A 19,584-nucleotide genomic window follows, 5' to 3' on the forward strand; every position below is an offset into this window, starting at 1 on the left:
CCCCTTCCCACGGCTGTATTTCAGGTGTGTGGGATATAGCAGACAAATATAAATTAGATTTCTTGGTTCTTTTCATAAATTGTTAAGGTAGCCTCAGTTACATTAAAGGTATGTGCAGGACAACAGCTGCTTTTTAAAACTCAAACAATCCATTGTGATTGTGTGTGGGGGTATATGCATACATACACATGTACACAGAGAACCTACTTGTGTTGGTTTTAGGTGTTGGATTTTCTAGCTATTAATATCACAATACCTGTCAACCTAACAAATGATAGGTTTGACCTCACAAACTGAATTTCTAGCTCAAACACTATGACGGCACTTGATTTTGCACATGCTGGAATGCCTGCACCTTCCATTGGCTACAGTTAGAACTGTAGGTGTTGAGAATATTTGAACATTAGTTTATCACATAGAAACATGAAAATTAGAGGCAAGCTATGGAACAGTTCACACAGATACTTGGCATACAAGGAATTAGGGTTTCCAGAATAGTCTTTCATAAAAGGTTTTTCCAAGGATCTACTCATGTGAAAGAGGTGATTCCTTAAAATGTATGTATCATTTTAAATAATGTGGTAAAGGTTTCATATCCACAGTCCTTGTATACATTTTTGTTATTCGAAAGCTTTATTTTCTGGGACTCTTCTTTATGGTAACTTTCACAAAGTGTAAAAAATGTTTGAAATGTAACAGTGGTTTTATTTTTATAAAATGTACTATTTTATGCTTACAAAGTTGATAAGTGAAAAGGTTGTGTTCAATCTCTTAATTTCCATTAAGAAGTAGTACAGATTTTAATGTTGCCATGCAGTGCAGTCACCTAGGAATATTTTTTTTAAAACATCATTACTCTTTTTTAAATGACTGTCTGTGCAATAACTGTGCAGAATGAACTCTGCCCTATTTCCTCTGCCTTCTGTTGTGAGTTTTTCCTCTTTTCTTTGCCCTGACAGTATAGAATGTAATATCTTGAAAAGTGATTTTTTTTCTCGTTCTACCCAGAGCAATGTAGTGATGATTTTATCTGATGAGTTTGTTGAATTTGATGGATTATTTATAAAGTGAAATGTTATTTACAATAAAATATAATACAAAAGAATACATTTTCAGGATAGAGATTTAAACAATAAACTGGATAATAAATGCAATTTATGGTGATGAGAATTGAACTGCTTTTGTAGTAACCAGGAAGCTTCACTGATTTGTGGGATTTGTTCTAAACTACTCCTCAGTACTGGGAAAAAATGTATTTTAATAGACAAAGTTAATGAATTTAATACAAAACTGAAGAGTGCCCATACTCAGATATAATGTGGTGCTCCAAGTAGGAAATATGTTCGTATTTCAGAGAACATTTGGATTGTTTAGCAGACCTAAACCTCCTTCATGAAAACTCATTCAAGAGACTTGTTTCAGTACCTTTTTTCTTATTGTAAAGATGAGCTCATGAATATTTTTACTGTCAATATCTATGTCAAACTGCTTTCTGAACAAACAAAAAGAGTATTAAATAGGTCTGTCAGCACTCTGTTAGCCCCACTGAGACAAAATGCATCTTTACAAATATGTAAGTGCTGACTAAACAAATTCATTATATCTGAAGCAACTGTATGTTGGACTTTACCCAGCACATTTGAAAGAAATTAATAGTATTTCTGTTTCTGGTTGTGTTACAGATGTGATGGAAATCCAGACTTTGCTATGCAGGAGTAGTCACTTTGAGAAGTACCTCCTTGCACACAGACTCATTTAAACAAACAGGGCTGCTTGTTATGAAAAGTGAAAATTAACAGGAGAAAAAGTATGACTTTTAAAAACAAGATGCTTAAGGATAGTGTATAGGTATAGTAAATAGGGATTTATTTTGGCAACCTTACTGTGGATGGGTTTGAGCTCTGTTTCTGGGCATGATTCACAGGTTTGGAATATAATCAGGCTAGAGCTTACACCAATTTGATTACTTTATATAAAGTTTATACGAGTCTGCTCCTAAGGATACACTAACAGCAACAACTGGAAAGTAAATTTTTAAATATGCTAAAGGTATAGAGAAAGCTCTACCAAATATTTGTGAATTTAGCTCAAAGTGGATTTGGATGCCCAAGTGTTCCAGCCAGTGTTCCATAAATTTCATTTGCAATGCTTTGCTGTTACCCATTTAAAATTATCAATGTTGAGAACTGCTGATCATTACTTAGGCATTTTCTCTGTCATCCCCAGGAAAGATGTCTAGAGACCGGGCTCTGAGGAAGCAGCAGCAATTGAATAATTTGGTAGCAGTGGTGACAAAGCTTGCTAAGCCTGGAGATGTGATTGTGGATTTTTGCAGTGGAGGGGTAATGTATATTTTTGTTTACATGATGCAATTTCTTTCAGCTTTCATCTTTGCAGTTCTAGGTGGTTGCTGCCATTAAGCAAAGCGAAAATACAAATACTGAAATTTTAGCTGCTTTCAAAGGTTCTGTCACTGGTTAGGGGATGCTTATCATGTAATGAGTCAACAACAGGGGACACTGAAAAGTCACTCAGGTTTTGTTGTTTGTTTTTGTTTTCACAGGGCCATGTTGGAATTGTTCTTGCTCACATGATGCCATCATGTCAGGTAAATTCTAAATAAAAAGTACAGACAGTATGAGGTTTTGGTGTCTGGTAATCATCTTAAAAAGATGTGCATGTAAGGAGAATAAATATGAAGACACAGTTGTCTCAGCAGAGGATTTAGATTTGAAACATGCAGATTTTTAGCATAATCCCAAATGTGTGTGATGCTTTTCTGAGAAAACAGAAGTTATAGGAAGATATAAAATATTTGCAAGCTGATTGATATTGGCAAGTATTAAATGCCTTCCATTGTTGTTGGGTTTCCTGTTAATGATTGTGGAGATCTCAAGCTCTGCCACAAGTAATTTAGAGGTTTTCTCAACTAAACTACAAAGTTTTGTACTTGTTGGTAATTTGTACTTTGATTTCTCAGTATTATTTTGCCTTACTTTCTCCTATGTATGAAATCTAGGTGGTACTCATAGAAAATAAGGAGTTGTCTCTGATCCGTGCTAAAGACAGAAGTGATGAACTAGGTTTAAACAACATTTGGTTCATTCAAGCAAATTTGGACTATTTTAATGGGACTTTTAACATTGGGGTAAGTGATTATACCTTTTCTGCATCAAAACTTCAGTGACTGGTTAATTATTCTTAAAACAACTAAAATACCTGAGAGAAGAAAATTCTGTATGTCCTTACAGACAGGTATTTTTGTTGCTATGAGAAGCACCTGTGTTATATTGATCTGTATTAAGTTAGTTTTGGATTTATTTGTTGCAAATTGGCATCGCTTTTGTATTGCATGAGTGAAGAAAGAAATGTCTGCTCCAATCAAATACAAATATACGAATGCTGCCTGACCATGTTGAAGAAAAAGTGGGGTAGATTCTTGGTTTAGTCATGGCATTTTAAAATCAGTGATTCAGTAATGGATATACTCTGAAGAAGGTTTTGAAGGTGGGAAGAGAAGCATACTGTTGCTCAAATTAAGCCTGAGTACAGTAAAGTGAGATCAGAAGTGTAGTTAGGTGACTGTAAAAGCATTTTAAGATCAAGCAAACAACTCAAGACTACACGAAGCAAAACTGAGAAGGAACTATAATGACAGAGAGAATGTTATATTTATGATACATAAGTGTATTCAATGTGTAACGTATACTCGAGCTATATTTATAAAGGCAGAATGATATCTCAGTTTTGTAGGACTTGCACCTAGCACTCCTGCTGCAGTCAACAGGTGATATTCTGACTCCCAGTTAACTGTAAATGAGCAGACCACAGCAGGAATCTGAGTTCTGCAGGAGCAAACTAGTTGATTTGAATACTGATTCAAAGCATCTGTGTTAGACCCTAAAAGTAAATGAGATGAATGTCCTCTCCAGAATTCTGCAGCCCTAGTGAAGAGTAAGGCATAAATAGTCTTTTGTAACTCTGTCAAGATTCCCGTCTTCCAGTTTTATATTCTGTTAATAGAATATGAACTTTTGCAGAAAGCCCCAAGCTTTCAGCGCAAGTCTGACTGTTCTTTAAATCATCCATCCAAAGGCCTGTTTTGGCTGTAGCTGAGGACACTTAATGCTGAAGGTTTATGGTACATGAACAGTGCTGTTTAACTATTTGGTTGGTTTATTTAATAAAGGAAAAGAAATATAGTGCAGGAGAAAGAGGAGAGAATGAATAATTTTAGCCCAGTTCTTCCAAGTGTAAATTTCCAATTGTCTAGCTTTATTTTCTGTGCTACATTGTCATATAAATCACAGTGGATGAACTAGAGATCTACTTCAAAAAATCAGGATCTCATGAATAATTTACTGAATTCTGTGTGTGAAATGTGTAATAGTTTTTTGGTAAAATGAGTCTCCAATTTTGTGATCATTGGAGTTCCTATCTTCATTTTTGGGGGTCTATTTTTAACATTAATACTAAGTTAAATATCTCCATGGAGTTTTTATTTAATGAAAAAGTGTTACATTCTCCCCTAAGTTTTGTGACAAGGAAAATATTGAAGTATATGTCAGAAAAATTCACTTGGAAATTCTTCATTTCCAGGCCTGTGATTTCAGTTTCTTTGACTTGATTCTGTAGACTATTCAACAGACAAACCTGGAGCTTTCCCTTTCAATCAATCTCAGCTTCAGAATTAGTTTGTATCATACCATGAGTCACTCTTCTGGATTAGCTCATTAACTCAGGATTAACTTTCCTATGCAGCTACATTTAAGACAGGACGTGGCTGGTTTACTGACCAGTAGCACAAGTGTTTGCAGGTAAATAATGCAAAGTTTATATGTTATAAACACTGGTCTGATACAAAAAAGACAATATAATACCATAATACGTAGTTATGAACAAAGTGTGGCAATGCATCATTTCTAAACCCATCATCTGAGGCTTGTAAAGCTTGTCACTCATTGCAAGACTTCACCATTTTCAGTAAGACTGTACAGTGTAAATGTGAGAGTGGACATGATAAGAAATTCACTGGTTATAGTACTTGAAACTTAAAGAGGTATAGAAAAATGGATGTGACAGAAGTCGTCATCTCTCTGCTTTTGGTATTAGTTTGAAACGTGTTTATATGCATTTTATTTACCTTGATATCAAATCTGCATTACTTAGCTATTTTCTTATCTGTTACCTGCCAGGAGTTCAAAAGCAGGTTAAAAAAAAATTGTCAACCACTTCCCTTTTGCTCCACATAAAATTTCTGCCCTTGTGGATTGTTGGGGTAATGAAGATAAAGGTTCTGAAACAACCTGTTTGAGTGCCAGGCGTACTGGTACATTGTACTACTACATGTTGTAGTACAACCACCAACCACAATAAAGGATTTCAGTCTAAAAGTGAGAGCTTCCAAATATTTGTTTGCAGTATTCATTTACATGCCAACACCCAAAGGAGTCTTTGAGATCTTAGTTGTTTTTAATACTTCTATAGTACTCCCAGTATTTCAGCTAATTTATGAGAACAAGTTGAAAAGTTTAAGGTTTGTTTGGGGAGGAGTGTATTTTTGAGTGTGTTGAGTTCTTTTCTTTTTAAGATCATTAAAGTGAGCCTGAGGTTTCATGAACCTGAGCCTGTTCTGGGGAGTTGTGGTGCCAGAGGAGTAATACAGGGCAGTGGTCTCACACTGCGTTAGCTCTGTTGCTCTCTTCAGGGGTCACTTGGGTTTGCTGTGTCTACAGATATATGGATTTGTGAACCAAATACATTGTCTGCATTAGTCCTCACTTCTTATTTTTTTTCAGATAGTTTAATTTATAGAATATCCCGAGAAAGCTTTGTCTTTAATTTTATTTGTGATTTTTTGCTTAACTAAATTGATTCTGAGAAACTGAAAGAAGAAATCAGTTGGTGTAAAAGTTCCTACAGGCTCAGCAAAGCTACTGATTTTATCTGCTGCTGGTTTAAGATCTCTTTTCCAAACATGCAAGCAAAGCAGATGTCTTTGTTTTCTGCTTGGATAGATGAGGAAGTAACTATAATTATATTCCATGATAATCTAATAGCTGTGATATTAAAAATCTATTTCTGATGTTAAGCGAGTTTTATTTTTGTTGTTAAATTCATACAAGCAGAAAACTTTAATTTTAAAATTATTTTCTTACTAATTTTTTAATGTTCTGCTTGAGACAAGAATATTTGTTACCATCTGTATGCAGTTAAAGTTCAGTTGATGATTAATGGTCTGCTCAGCTGAGCTTACATCAAGCAGTCTGCAAACAAAAAAGTCTTTGTTTTAATCTATATCTGAGAGCAAAGTTTTTATCTTTCAGTTGCTGTATCCTGAAAAACAACTTTGAACCCTGAAATCTGAGCTTTGCAGTTTTAAACCTTTTTCCTAAATTTACAGTGAACAAAAAGCAAAGAAAACAATGCAGTTTTACAAATCCACACCACTGCATAAAATTAAAAATGTGCCTCAAAATGTGCTTAGTTTAATGAAAACATAGAGCAATGTGTATGCACCAGGCTTACTCTTTGAGCTACTGATTATGTGGAAGAAGGCAGAGAAAGTAATGCCTCCATTTCACCTGGCCCGATTGGTATCACAGGTATTGATAGGAGAGAGCTGCTTGCCTTTCCTTGCAATATATTGAGTACAGCAATGACTTGCTTTTCTGTAGGAGAGCATGAAGAATTTCTGTGCAACCTGTGTGTTGCCCAAACACACATCAATGCTTGCAGGTAGCTGTGGTGATTGAATGGCATTCTAGTTTTAGTTTGAGAGCCCATCGCTAAGAAAAGGAAAGAAAAGAATAAGGAGGAAAAAAAAGGAAAAGGAGGGGAAGTTGTATTTGGTGCTTCCCCTCCCCACCAATTTTTGTTTTCTAAAGTTTTTACTCAATACCTTACAATCAAATGATCAAAATCTATGTGTAAATGTCCTTTAAATGTGACCTTCAGGTATATCTGTTACTTTTCTTACTGGTAAGTTGAAATCCAGTTTTGAATTAGTTCTTTGTATTTCAAAGTCCTTTTTCCTTGACAAAAACTTTTGTCTAATCACCACAGTAGTTCTTCTTTTAATAACTTTCTGGATCTTCGTTCTTAATTTGATATCACAATGCAGTGCACCTACCTTTTGACTGCTTTTGGTGAGTGACCCTTGTTCAGTGTTGATAATACCCTTGTTAATGGAACAGGCCATAAATTTTCCTCAGCATAGCTATGAAGGAGAGGAATGAAAAACTGAGGAATTAAGGACCAGGCCTTTGGCATAAGAGCTTTCATTGCCAAAACTTCCTCATATGTTTAAGTAACTTGGCCAACCAAAAAAATACTGCAACAGGATTGTATTTAGACTATTGCTGTAAAGAATTTGCTTGTTTGTTTTTTGTTTTTAACGCTCTAGGTGGCTCTGCATGCATGTGGTGTGGCAACAGACATGGTGATCGACCACTGCATCAAAGCACGGGCAGCCTTTGTCATCTCGCCTTGTTGTTATGGCTTCATTCAAAACACAGTGAAGTTTAAATATCCTCGAAGGTAAACTAAAGCTAACAAGACAAGCTTTAAAACATGAACTTAAATGAAGGAAGAAAATACTAAACGTATAGAATTAATCAATTGAAGATCATTGCAAGTGTCTAGGCTAAATTGGTTCACAGATACAATGCAACTGTTTCCTCCTGTTTCTCTTTGCAAACCTGTCCTGAAAGGGAGACAGATTGGTAATTCCTGGGTTATTTTTTGTCTGGATTTATCTTTTCATAGCTCAGAAGACTTTATACCATCAACATAGTAGATACCATATGTGGGAATCTATGTAATACCCAGACCTTTTACCTTGAAATCACAAAGTTAATAGAAAACTCATGAAAATTACTGTAAGAAGGGGAATTGACATTTTAATATTGGAGAAAGATGTAGGCAATCAGCTTAAAGAAATGGATCTGCTTTATGCCACAGTTTACTGCGTGTGAAACTCTTCTGATTTATTCCCAAGTAGACAAGCTCTCCTGTATTTCAGTTCATATTTTTAATACTTTTTCAATGGACTGTGTCGTTATTTTGTCGTCTTCAGATCTGCCATGTTGGAGATACTTATATATCTTAGGCTTAAGAATTTTAATGCCTGTGATATAAATAAAATGTAAAAGGTAAGCATAAAGTGGCAGAAGATAAGAGGCTAACAGCTTTCTGAGGCAGAAGTAGATGGGGGAAGAGGGTTGAGGGTTTTTTTTTCGTAAAGCTGAGCTTTGCATTTTGAATGTCCAAGATGAATCAGATTTAATTCTACTAGGATTTACAACATTGTCTTAGGTATATATTTGCTAAAATAAGAAATTGAAACATGCTGTCTTAAAAGGAATCGACAAATTTAAAAGAATCTTATGCATCCATGTTAAATATTTTTCATATTTTTCTATAATATTGAAGTTTGCTGTCACAGAAGTGCATGGAGAGTAAATATTTAGAATTTGTCAGTTTGAAAAACTTTGCATTTAACAGTGTTTTCTTAGTCAATCTTATTCTTCCATCTCTTTATGTATGTCCCTTTTTGTTTTCTCTTGTGACACCGTAAAACAAATAAGTATTCTTAAGGAAGAGGCAATAAAATTTTAAGCCTTCTAAAGTTAGCAGGCATATAGTATTTCTCTGTTGACTTGTTTTAAAATTGCCTGGTTACTGTTTAACTTTTGACCAGTTGTGGTTTTAGATCATGAAGTCTGGAAATGCTCAATAAGTTAGAAAACTTTTGTTGCTGTAGATGTTGCAAGAATGTAAATTTTGTTTTTGTGTTTGCTAAAATTTTGAATATCACATCATAAGCCTATGTAGAAAATTATCAGTCCTAGCTTGAGCTACATTTTAGAGTTTGCTTTTTCTTTTTGCCTTATTTGATATGATCATAAAACATGATAGCCTGTCCATATCCCCATATTGCCTGTGTTCTGTACTCAATTGCATTGTAAAGGCACTTTTCTTTTGCGATACAAACAAAATATGTATGTCTAGAGGTTGTGCACATGTTAATATGAAATGTTTATGTGACAATGTGGAAACACCAGTAAATCTTTGTTCGTATTTATAATGATTTAAAGAGAGAACTTTTATGAATAATACAATAGGAAAAAAAAAAGACACCACTAAATAAGTTTTTCCTTTTCTACTGAACTGGAACTGTAATGGTTTCTGGTTTTTTTGAATGCCTTTTTGTAGGGTACAGATATTGCTATTTTGTTTAAAATGTGTTCAAGTATGTAATGATTGCTCTATTTTCCACCTCTGCTTTTTTAGATGTTAATTGAATTGGTCTTTTTTTTTTTTTTCAGTCATCAGTTCAAAGAAGTTTTGTCCTACAAGGTATGTAAAAGGTTTGGGGAAGGGTTATATGCAGTTTCCTGCATTTCACTGGGTCGTCTTCTCAAATGAAATAAAGTGGTTATCTTTTAATTGCAAGGAGGAGCATGTATTATGTGAAATGTTCATTAGTAGCACAGATGTCATTGTGTAGCTTTCTCTCCACCATTCCTTTTTTAAGGCTTTTTTTCTTCAATAAAATTAAATAGTTTCTCCACAAAAGAACTTTTTTTTTTATCATAATGTATAAGCGAGCCATTCCTAAGATACTTCAACATGTATCAGTTAACAATTACAGGATACCAATTTATTTAGGTCTTAAATACAACTGTTTATACTGTTGAAATGCCTGATAATATTTTAGGTAAAATTATTGCTTTTATAGATATATTTTTTGATAAACATTAGATTTCACCCCCTGATTTATGTCTTGAAGATTGGACATAGTGAGTAGGGAAGAGCTTATACTCATCAGCAAGAATTTTATACAGTGTTGTTTTAAAAATATTATTCAAAATTATTTCAAAAATATTCAAATGTGGTTTGACCCTGGGGAGCCAGAGTCTGTGTGGAGATAGTCTCAGAGAAAAGTGGGAGAAAGAATCAATGAGGCACACAGATCCGACAGAATGAAGATAACAGATAACAGGGGAGTGAAAAAGGACAGGAGCAGAGAGGTGGGCAGCAGACAACTGGTACTGATCTGTTAAGCTTTGTCTAGTGCGTTGGAACTAGTTAGTGATGAGCAACCAGAAGTTTGAAGGTTAGATGCACTTAATGTGGCATGGAAAGAATGTTTCCATTTGAGAGAAGCAAGGCTATCACTAAGTTTACATGTCAAATCCCAGACAAGGCTCTTGGTGTTTACAATATAGAAATGAATTTTGGAGATGCAGAATAAACCTTTGTAACAGAAATGTGAGAGAGATGGTATTTCTAATATCCAGATGGGGTTTGGGACATTGAGCATAGCAGAGACGCTATATGTAGCAGGAAAATTGGGATTATCCTTTTTAATCCTCAAGTAAGAGGGCATTTAAAAACTTCATATACTTTCCAGCCATTTTATGTAGGGAAGTTCAGTTATCTGGTAATACACTAATCTTATCTTCATGACACTTTATTTACACTTTACTAATTTACATGGAAATAAATGCCCTTAGATTGGGATGATAGAAGCGGCACAGTGGATTTGGACCTGCCTTTTTTTTTTCCCCTTGATTAACATTCTTTTCAACACATTTATATGTTTCTAACACCTAATCATGAACAACTCAGGTTTCAGTTCAGAAGAAGTTTATTTACTAACTTGTTATTAAAAGCAGACCTGTTGACAGTAGAGAGCGAGATGGTGACAACAATAAAGTCAAGGATGCCTAGATTAGGATAGTATGTATAATCTCATTAAAGCTCAGTGAATTTTTTTCTTAATCTGTTAATCCATAGAGTTTTAAATCACAAGGTTTGTCAACACTATAGAAGTTCCAGCATTTTATTATTTGTATTGCAGAAGGGCACAGGGACCAAGGACAATGATAAAAATTATTGCTGCTCTTAATAATGTAAGCGTCTATACAAATGGTCTAGGCTGGTTGGTGCCTCAAATAATCCTAGTTATAAATAACTTTTTTTATACAGCTAGCTATATGCATTTTTATATTTCATATTAATAAATTGTTACAGGTTATTGGCTGGTAGCCAAAGCTGCCATGTGTTAGCCAGACGTTGGCTGTGTCACCCCCCTCCAATTCCCATTTTAAATTCATTTCTCTTATCTTTCATTTTGGTGAGATCTAAAAAGATATCCAGAAGTCTGGCAGTTCCAAAACTTTTTTGATGAGAGCATTATGCTGTAATTCATTAGTTTATAGCTGCAAAGAATAAGGTTATGATAGCTGTGGATTTTTACTATGATACATTTTGGGACTATTTGTCAAGACACTCTCCCCATAGGAGAACTGGAAAGTAAAACTGAATAACTTTGCACATACAGCTTTGAAAACTTAATAGGAATTGAAGGCGTGGGTGTTCTAGTAAGCAAGTTAACTGTTTATGACACACAAACTTTGGGCAGTTTCTAATTCTTATCTTCATTATTTTAGAAATGCTTTCCTTCTTATTTCTACCCAACAGGGAATGTGACAATTTAATGACTGTGTCATGGGGAAACAATGCAGTCATGACTTAGGCTCTAGTTTAACTTTTTGGATCATCTCTGTAGGAAGCCAAGGCATTAGAGTCAGTCCAGATTTTCAGGTTGAGTGGTGAGTTGGGTGAGCTGAAAACCTGATGTTGCAGAAGCGGGTTATGTTGGGTGCCTGAAGGCTGGTGAGGGGTTCTGTGCTAACGTGGATCTTCTTCCTTTCCTCTGAATCCCTCTCTTTCTCCCCAGGCTGCCTATCACTGCTTGTTCTCTCCTAACAGCAGCCACATTGCCTGTGGCTCTCCTTCTCCTCCATTCTCCAGTAGTTATACCTGGGTTTAACATTTTCAAAATAGCCATATTTGATCTGAGCTGACTGGGCATAAGATTTTTAAGTCCTAAACGTGTTATAACTTGTTCTCATATGGAGCTGTGAGCTGAAAACATTCATGTGAATGAGCTGTACTAGGGAACAAATATCCCTACCTCAAGATATTGTAAATTTATTTAAATGAGTAATATTTGAGTATCAAGTAGCGTTATTTTGATTTATAATACGTGGGCAAACCTTTTTGTGGTCAGGTGTCTATTAAATTTATGAATTGGATGGAGTGTACTGTGGAGGGAGTTACCATCTTGATTTAATATAGATGGGATTTCATTCAGGTTTTTTGTGAAATGAAGACTTTTGGATGTTTATGTCCCCCTAATAAAAAGCAAGAGTAAGTGTCCTTACTTCAGGATACTGAAGGAAGCTGAAGGATCCTCAGGTGAAGTTGCTCTCTCCATCTGTTACAGGAACCAAATCTTTAAAATCATCATTTTATATCAGGCAAGAATAAATAAATAAATAAATAAAAAGTTTTCTTTTTGTTGCAAGACACATGTCCTTTTTTCAGAACTATAGCTCTGGAAGCTTTGCTTAGCAGAGCACTTTTTGTTGTTGTCCGTTTCTGTGTTCTCCCCATGACATTATAGGAGACTTGGGGAATGTTGTACAGTTCTAAAATGGTTCTGATTTACTCTGTCCTGTACTTAATATTGCAGCTGTTCCAAAGAACACAGCTGTCATCAGAGCATTAATTTCATTGCTACACCTTCAAGGCTTTTTCTCTCACCATCTGGCTAACTTGTCTTCCTTGGCTTGTCTTGTCTTCAAGAAACCATTATGCTAGCATAGGTGGTGTTTTCTGAAGGCAAATGAGGATGGGGTTCTGCCTGCTTCTGTAGTGATCTAAGCAGGGAGTAAGGTGGTGGGGCTAACCCTCAACTGCACCATACCCCTGGGTGAATGGACAGGAAGAAGTCAACAGCAGCTGTTGTAGAAGCCTCTGCAAAAACTTTTAAGTGGGATAGGGATAGTTTGAAAGTGGATTGTGCTCATTTTGATGTAGGAAGCTTTCCTATTCACAGCCAGGTATCTTTTGCCTTCAGGATCTTTTGGGTTGATCTTGAATGGATTTGGCAGAGCAGGGGAAGTTTCACCCACAAGGTGATGCTTCTGGGATTCAAAGTCACTGCTTGGGAGAAATGTGCAGTAGTTCAAATCACCTATTTAAGAATTTTGTCCTGACTGCTTATTGATGCAGAGATGCTGCCACATGATGACTGTGCTAAAAGAAGGCTGTGTTGCTCATCAGTAATTGAAGGCAAAATTAGTCTACAGTATGTCTTTGAAGAATGCTATCTTGTATACATTGCGTCCAATTCAACTGCTGCAGAGAATTAAGAGAAAATTTGGCAAGAAACAAATACTCATGAGTAGAAATGTGGTCATGGTTACAAATAATTGATTTACACACATATTTACAAGCCAAAGCAGTATCAAAATTAGGATTTGCACACAGATAATTTTTCTAGAAATATAGTCTTCCACATGATAGTGGTTTTGATACTTCTAAACATTTAATGAGATTTTTCTTACTTTGTTTGGAAGATGGAAATGCTACTGGACCAAATTTCTTTACTTTTTTGTGTTTCTAGGAGCACATGATGCTTTGCAGATTTGCCGATCAGACAGCTGTGCAGCTTCCACCTGAACGCAGGCTAATTGGTATGAATTTCTGCAGCTGTTGTGTAAACTATCTCAGTAATGATTTTACCTTGATATATAAAGGAAGAAGTAGTACATTTATGAACAGGGCATTAAGTTGCTGTCTTCACATAACACTTGAAAAATTTGAGTTTCTTCACATTTCGCCTCTTGCTGTTCTGAGCTATGGTATGGAAACTCTTTTCTTTTGTCAGAATTACCAATATGAGATAGAGGGTTTGCATTTTACTGATTTTTGTTGCTTCACTTTTTTTTTTTCTCCCACCATTCTCTGAAAAGAATGAGGTCTTTGTAAAGTTCACTAAGGTCCTGCTATTGCCAGTTCATCTTATATAAAAGCACAGGCTATTCATAGTAGTGATTTTCAGTGTGCACCCTCTGTCCTGCTTGTAATCGCTGGTGATAACTCTCTTAGAAGGGCAAACATCTAATGCCAGCTGGAAACAATAAGGCTAAATTGCAGAGGCTGGGCTAGCTTTGGTACAGGCAGGCTTAAGAGCATACAGATCTATTTGGGCCACCTCATTATTAGGGTCATGATAATAATTTTAGAAAAAAACAGGAAGGTTTTCTGTTGTTGTTTTTTTTTGTTTTGTTTGTTTGTTTTAAATAATGAATAATATTTAAAATCTGAAGACTTTGCCATGAACACGGTTTGGCTAACCCCTTACCTGGGGTACCAGCCTTCCCATTGTGGGGAAACATGTTACAGCTACAGCAGTGCATGACTCAATTTTTACCATTCAGTAATCAGTTCTGTTTCAGGTTTGTACTTTATTGCCATTCTGAGTAAGAGCAGCTGCCTTCTGTTAGGTCGTTTCCGTGCAATTAAAAGCCAAAGTAAGTAGATTCCTGAGATTTTAGTTTCTTGGTCAGGTGTCAATGATTTCTGAGGAAAAGAAATGCAAGAAGCTATCATTAAGATAGCAGGAATTTCATTAGTCAGAAGGACAGCAAAATACATAACACTTCAAATATTTGGAATAAGCAAAGTAATTTCTTCATTATGTGCAATATTCTAGTATTCTTTGCCTTAAAAAAGGGTATAATGTGCTCCTGTCTGGTATTAATGTTCTGATGGAAGCTATAAACTAGCTTCCAGGTCAGAAAAGACAGAAGGGGCTGGGAACTCTCAGGGTATAATTGTGCATTCTTGGCTTGCAAGAAACATTTAGAAAGTATATTAAAGCAGTAGTAGCAAATAATGTTTTTAAAAAGCTTAATTTGAAGAATTCAAGTATTTCCTATACTCACTGCACAAAAAGAAAATTATACAGATTCCGAGATAACTATCTATTTTATAATAAATTTGTCAGCTCTTTTGCTATCATCACAGTATTTGAAAAAATTTTTTTAAGAAGGGCAATATTCAGTTACCAGTGTAGCACCCCACATTGTCCCCTGCTGCTTGCCAAGTGGACTGAAAATTGGAAAAGGACTCAAAAAAACCTTTTTGAAAGGTTGTAACTTTTATCTGTTCTCTATCTCTGAAACTGCAGTTTTTTTTCACAAATATAACTTTTATATGCTTTGCCATGACAAAAAAACCAAACATAAATCTTATTCCTCTCCCTTCCCCTACATCATTGCTTTTTCTGTTTTAAAGAATGTTTTTTTTCTTTAAGTTCCATGTAATACTAATCTGTTTCGGTGAAGATCATTTCCATTTCAGTTCAGTTTATGGTTTATGGGAATCTTATTGGGGTACTTTTATGTTTTTCTTGCAAATAATTGAAATTGAATCAGATCAGTGTACAGCGATGGTGAGATTATTTTTTAATTTAATTTTGTGCAATGCATGATCAGGTATTGAGAAAACTGCATAGATTTCATTTAATGAAAATATTCCTGAACAGGTGGAGACTTGTTCTTTTCTATTGTAAATGGTGGCAAAATGACTCGTTCTGCTACTTTTTGAATATTTTAGGATTGTATTGTAAACTGTATTTTAGCAATTTTAGCACTGAATTTATGCCACTTCAGTGAAGTGATAGATCATTTTGTTTCACTACCTGTAAGCCCCTAAAGCACTAAAATGCAGCATTCTGTCTGTGAGTGTCATGGCAGAAACAACACATTTGTCAAAGGAGTTATCACCAATTTCTGGAGTATCTGTGAATGTAAAAATATGCAGTTGAACCCAGTTCCCCTACACACAGCAGTTCCCTCTTAAATGAACAAAGTTCTGTTTCCCATTTTCACTGGACATGTGTGTTTTATGCACTATATGCAGCAGTGGGACCTGAGTGCAAACATACTGAATGGTTTTGTGAACATCGCTACAGCCCATCTGATTTATTCTGTCTCATCACAGAACTGCTCCGTGTCTTACTGAGGCACATGACTGCTCACACGCTCTTACTGAGAGCACCCGGGGACCCAGGCCCCAATTGTGACAATCCCAACTGCCCCTGAGTGTGTACGCTTTGAATAATAATGATATCGCTCTCAGTGGCAGGAACGTGTACGTGCCATTTTGTTCAACCAACCGCAGAAGGTGACTTTCTGTGAAACCACAAATGTAGGAGAATAGTGTCACAAGAAGTAATTTATGGGTATCTATCCTGGTTGGTTATATAAACTGGTAATTTCTCCCTGCAACACATAAATCCATACAGGACTGAGTTTGAAAGCTTTTTTTTCAGGCCTAACCATATTATTGTATCTCTAAATTGTCTCTTGCCCAATTACTACCCCTCCCAAATTCCAAGCCACCAATAGAACAGAGTCCAAATGTCATAATGTTGGTGAAGTCATAGTGAATTTCTTTTGTAACTAAGGAATTCAGCTGAGAAGGAGAAAATACTTCGGGCCATCAGTTTGCTGTGGAAAGACAGAGTAGATTGGACTGAGTACTGTATTAAAGTGTGATATGCACCAGCTGCTCTGAAATACAAGGATACTGAGGAGGGGCATGTTTGTGCCACCTACCCAAAACTTCTACAGGCACGTAACAGATGCATACCAGGGCTTGGAATGGTACAGGCACACAGGCTCTGTATATATTCAAGAGAGAGGGGTAGGAAGTTCCAGAGGGTAGTTTGGAATGCCAAACTTGTATCCTGATGGTAAACAGAATAAGTGCTCCTGTCTCTTCCCATCATCTCATATCCCAAATATATTTAACTGTATGATTCTGTCAGGAACAAGACAAGAGGTAGGATCATTGGCTTTGAGACTGAAGCAGGATTGTGCCTTGTTTGTGATTTGAGACTGTATGACTATTAGTGGTAAAACATTTCAGGGAAGTACTAAATCCTTCTTGCAAGACAGTTTTAAACTACTGAAAATACAATCTGACAAATCAATTCTGTATTTCAGAATATAATAATTATAATGAGTAAATACATAAAGACAAATGGCCCCATCATCTTGGCATGGCTGTATCATAATACAAACTTCTAAGCAGAAAAAACCTGAATTTATTCTTCCTGTTTTTTGTGCAGGTAAATCTGAGGTAAGATTAGTTTTCATTAGTAATTTAGTATTTTTGTTTATAAGCAGTTACATTCTTAAGTCTCAAATCCGTTACACTGGATCACTGTTCGGTATTTTAATCTTTCGTTGATATTTTATAACCAGAGTTTTTCAGATTTTAGATGAAAACAGGAGGAAAACAGTTATGGTTGTAAAGGGAGTGGAAGTTTGGCAGTTCAGAGAGCTACGGGGTAAACTAGGCATTTTTTTCTTCCTCTGGCTTTTACATTAATGCATGGATTTTTCTGTAAGGTTTGAGAATACTTAAAAATAGTTGTGCCTGTTAAGTTTCTCCATATATAAAGAGTTAATAATCTTTTTCAAGATCTTTGCTAAATGAGGGTTACAAGTCACGGATGTGATTTAGAACTATTAATGACTGTCTATTTGAAGTAATGCAGATTAAGATAGTTTTTTAAGTAGCTTCAGAACTTATTTTTTAGATGACTTACTGATGTGTTTTCCTAACATTGAATATTGAAGTGCACGTTTCTGCTAACTTTTCTACATTTTTAGAGTTTCCATGCTTTCCTTTGCTCTCGTTTTAGGAAAGCAGTGTATGGGGCTTGTGGATCTGGATCGGGCATGGGCTGCAGAAGAACGTAACTACTCTGTCCAAGTTATATCTATGGAGCCAGAGAGCTGCTCTCCAAAGAACAATATGTTTGTGGGCATCCCTACTTAGGGTGTGAAACTTGCATTTGATTTGAGGTTGAACATAAATCTTCAGTGCATAATGACATCCAGCAAATACAAGCATAGCTGGGAAACAGACATCACACATCTTGAACACATTGCATTCAGAAAAGGAAGCAGCACAAAAAGTCTTAGAAAGTGAACTGCATGCAGAGCATCACAAATCGTACTTGTAATATATCATTAAGCAACTTTTGGTTCTCCTGCTGAGAAGTTTCTGGGTCTAACGACTGTGCATGGAATCATATCCATCTGTAAAGGTTTAGAAAAAAGTTAGTCTCATTGAGGGGAAGGTGATTTCCTTTTTAGTAAAGCTGTCTTGGCTGCTTCAAAATTGCATTTATGGTCAAAACTGCATTTGTGTTCATAAACAGAGCAGTTATCAGCCAATAATGCAGATCACTAGGGGAACAGAAAAGATCAAATTTATGGTGTTAGTGAAGAAGGCTGTGCAACAGGTGGTGGCTTGACTTTGCTGAAGAATTCCATACTACTGTAGGAAGATTATTTTTAATAAAAGTTCATCAGAATACTTTGGGCATCATCCTACTTATCAAAAATGTATTCTAACTTACCAATCTTTTTAAAAATACTTAAAAATTATCTTTAAATATTACACAAGGATTCTGTAACCAGGCATTTGAAAGCGTGTTTAGTTAAAGAAAGTTAACCCCTAATTATCCACTGACCAGATAACAGGAGCTAGCGATGATGTCAGTGAATGGATACTTCACTGCCACCTCTGCTAATTGAAGTGTATTGCTTCCCATTCTTAGGAAACTTGCTGTCAGAAGAAATTTTTAAGGACAGTTCATGTGTCTATATAAATCATCTTCATTAATTTTATATTCAGTTTAAAATTTTAACAAGTTGCAGTTGTGGAACCATTTGAAAAGATCAACCACAGTCATGTTACTGTAAAATGAAAATAGATGTTCTTCTGTGCTCTGATTAGTAGGCAGTTTTGTACCCTAATTTAAAATCATCTGTTGACACTAACAGAATGGAAAATAGCTCCTAAGGAGATTTTTACTGCATATTTATGAGTTTGATACATTTATGAATTTTGCCATGGATTAATTTAAATATATCTGAACTTTGGTCATTGTGATCATACCTTCAGTGCATGTGGCAAATGGAATTACAAACAATAGGTATTGGAGGAAAAAAAAGGATCCTGAAATATTTTAATCTTCATGAAACTTATATCTCTAAAAGATCTAAATACTTTTTTTAATGTGAACAGTGAAGGAAGCTGCACACTTATTTGGGAGCACGAAGATGAGCAAGTAGGTATGAATTGATACCTTTAGCCTTAGTTCTTCAGTAGATAATGATGGAGTACTTTTTCCACAACTTTTTATAGTTACAGGAGTAACTGGAGGTTGGAAGAATATATAGCAAATATAAAACATACGGCAATACCAATTGCTTCCAGGATTTTCTCTCATATTCACCCAAAGAGAACTCAGTTTTTAAGACAGCAGTGTGTCAAGTCTGAACATTATTCATGTTAAATTACTTTATTTGGCTTCACTAAGGGCAGATTGTGCCTGACAAATTTGGTGGCCTTCTATGATGGGGTTAAAGCATTGGTGGATAAGGGAAGAGCAATGGATGTCAACTGCCTGGATGTGTGCAAAGCGTTTGACACTGTCCTGCATGACATCCTTGTCTCTAAATTGGAGAGACATGGGTTTGACAGATGGACCACTTGGTGGATAAGGAATTGGCTGGATGGTCTCACTCAAAGAGTTGCAGTCAACGGCTTGATGTCCAAGTGGAGAGCAGTGATGAATGGCACTCCTCGGTGTTGGTTGGTATTGGGACCGGCGCTGTTTAACATCTTTGTCGGTGA

At 35.7% G+C, this 19,584-nt stretch overlaps 1 protein-coding gene across 5 annotated transcripts in view; it reads left to right on the forward strand.

The window, feature by feature from the left end:
• The window catches only part of GSTCD (glutathione S-transferase C-terminal domain containing), a 71,669-nt gene extending 53,411 nt beyond the window's left edge, over nt 1-18,258 (forward strand). For 4 of the 5 annotated variants that reach the window (XM_075032371.1, XM_075032349.1, XM_075032343.1 and 1 more), the window contains exons 6-12: nt 2,227-2,342; nt 2,564-2,608; nt 3,020-3,148; nt 7,406-7,539; nt 9,330-9,360; nt 13,484-13,553; nt 17,579-18,258. In XM_075032371.1, the coding sequence (XP_074888472.1) occupies nt 2,227-2,342; nt 2,564-2,608; nt 3,020-3,148; nt 7,406-7,539; nt 9,330-9,360; nt 13,484-13,553; nt 17,579-17,715 (662 nt within the window). In that variant the 3' untranslated portion in view covers nt 17,716-18,258. Of the gene's footprint in view, nt 1-2,226; nt 2,343-2,563; nt 2,609-3,019; nt 3,149-7,405; nt 7,540-9,329; nt 9,361-13,483; nt 13,554-16,874; nt 17,011-17,578 lie in introns of all 5 variants that reach the window. The other variant, XR_012651040.1, reaches the window with a different exon arrangement.
• The last annotated feature ends 1,326 nt before the right edge of the window (nt 18,259-19,584 follow it).

The sequence above is a fragment of the Buteo buteo genome, chromosome 1 (assembly GCF_964188355.1).
Source record: "Buteo buteo chromosome 1, bButBut1.hap1.1, whole genome shotgun sequence".
NCBI classification, from domain to species: domain Eukaryota; kingdom Metazoa; phylum Chordata; class Aves; order Accipitriformes; family Accipitridae; genus Buteo; species Buteo buteo.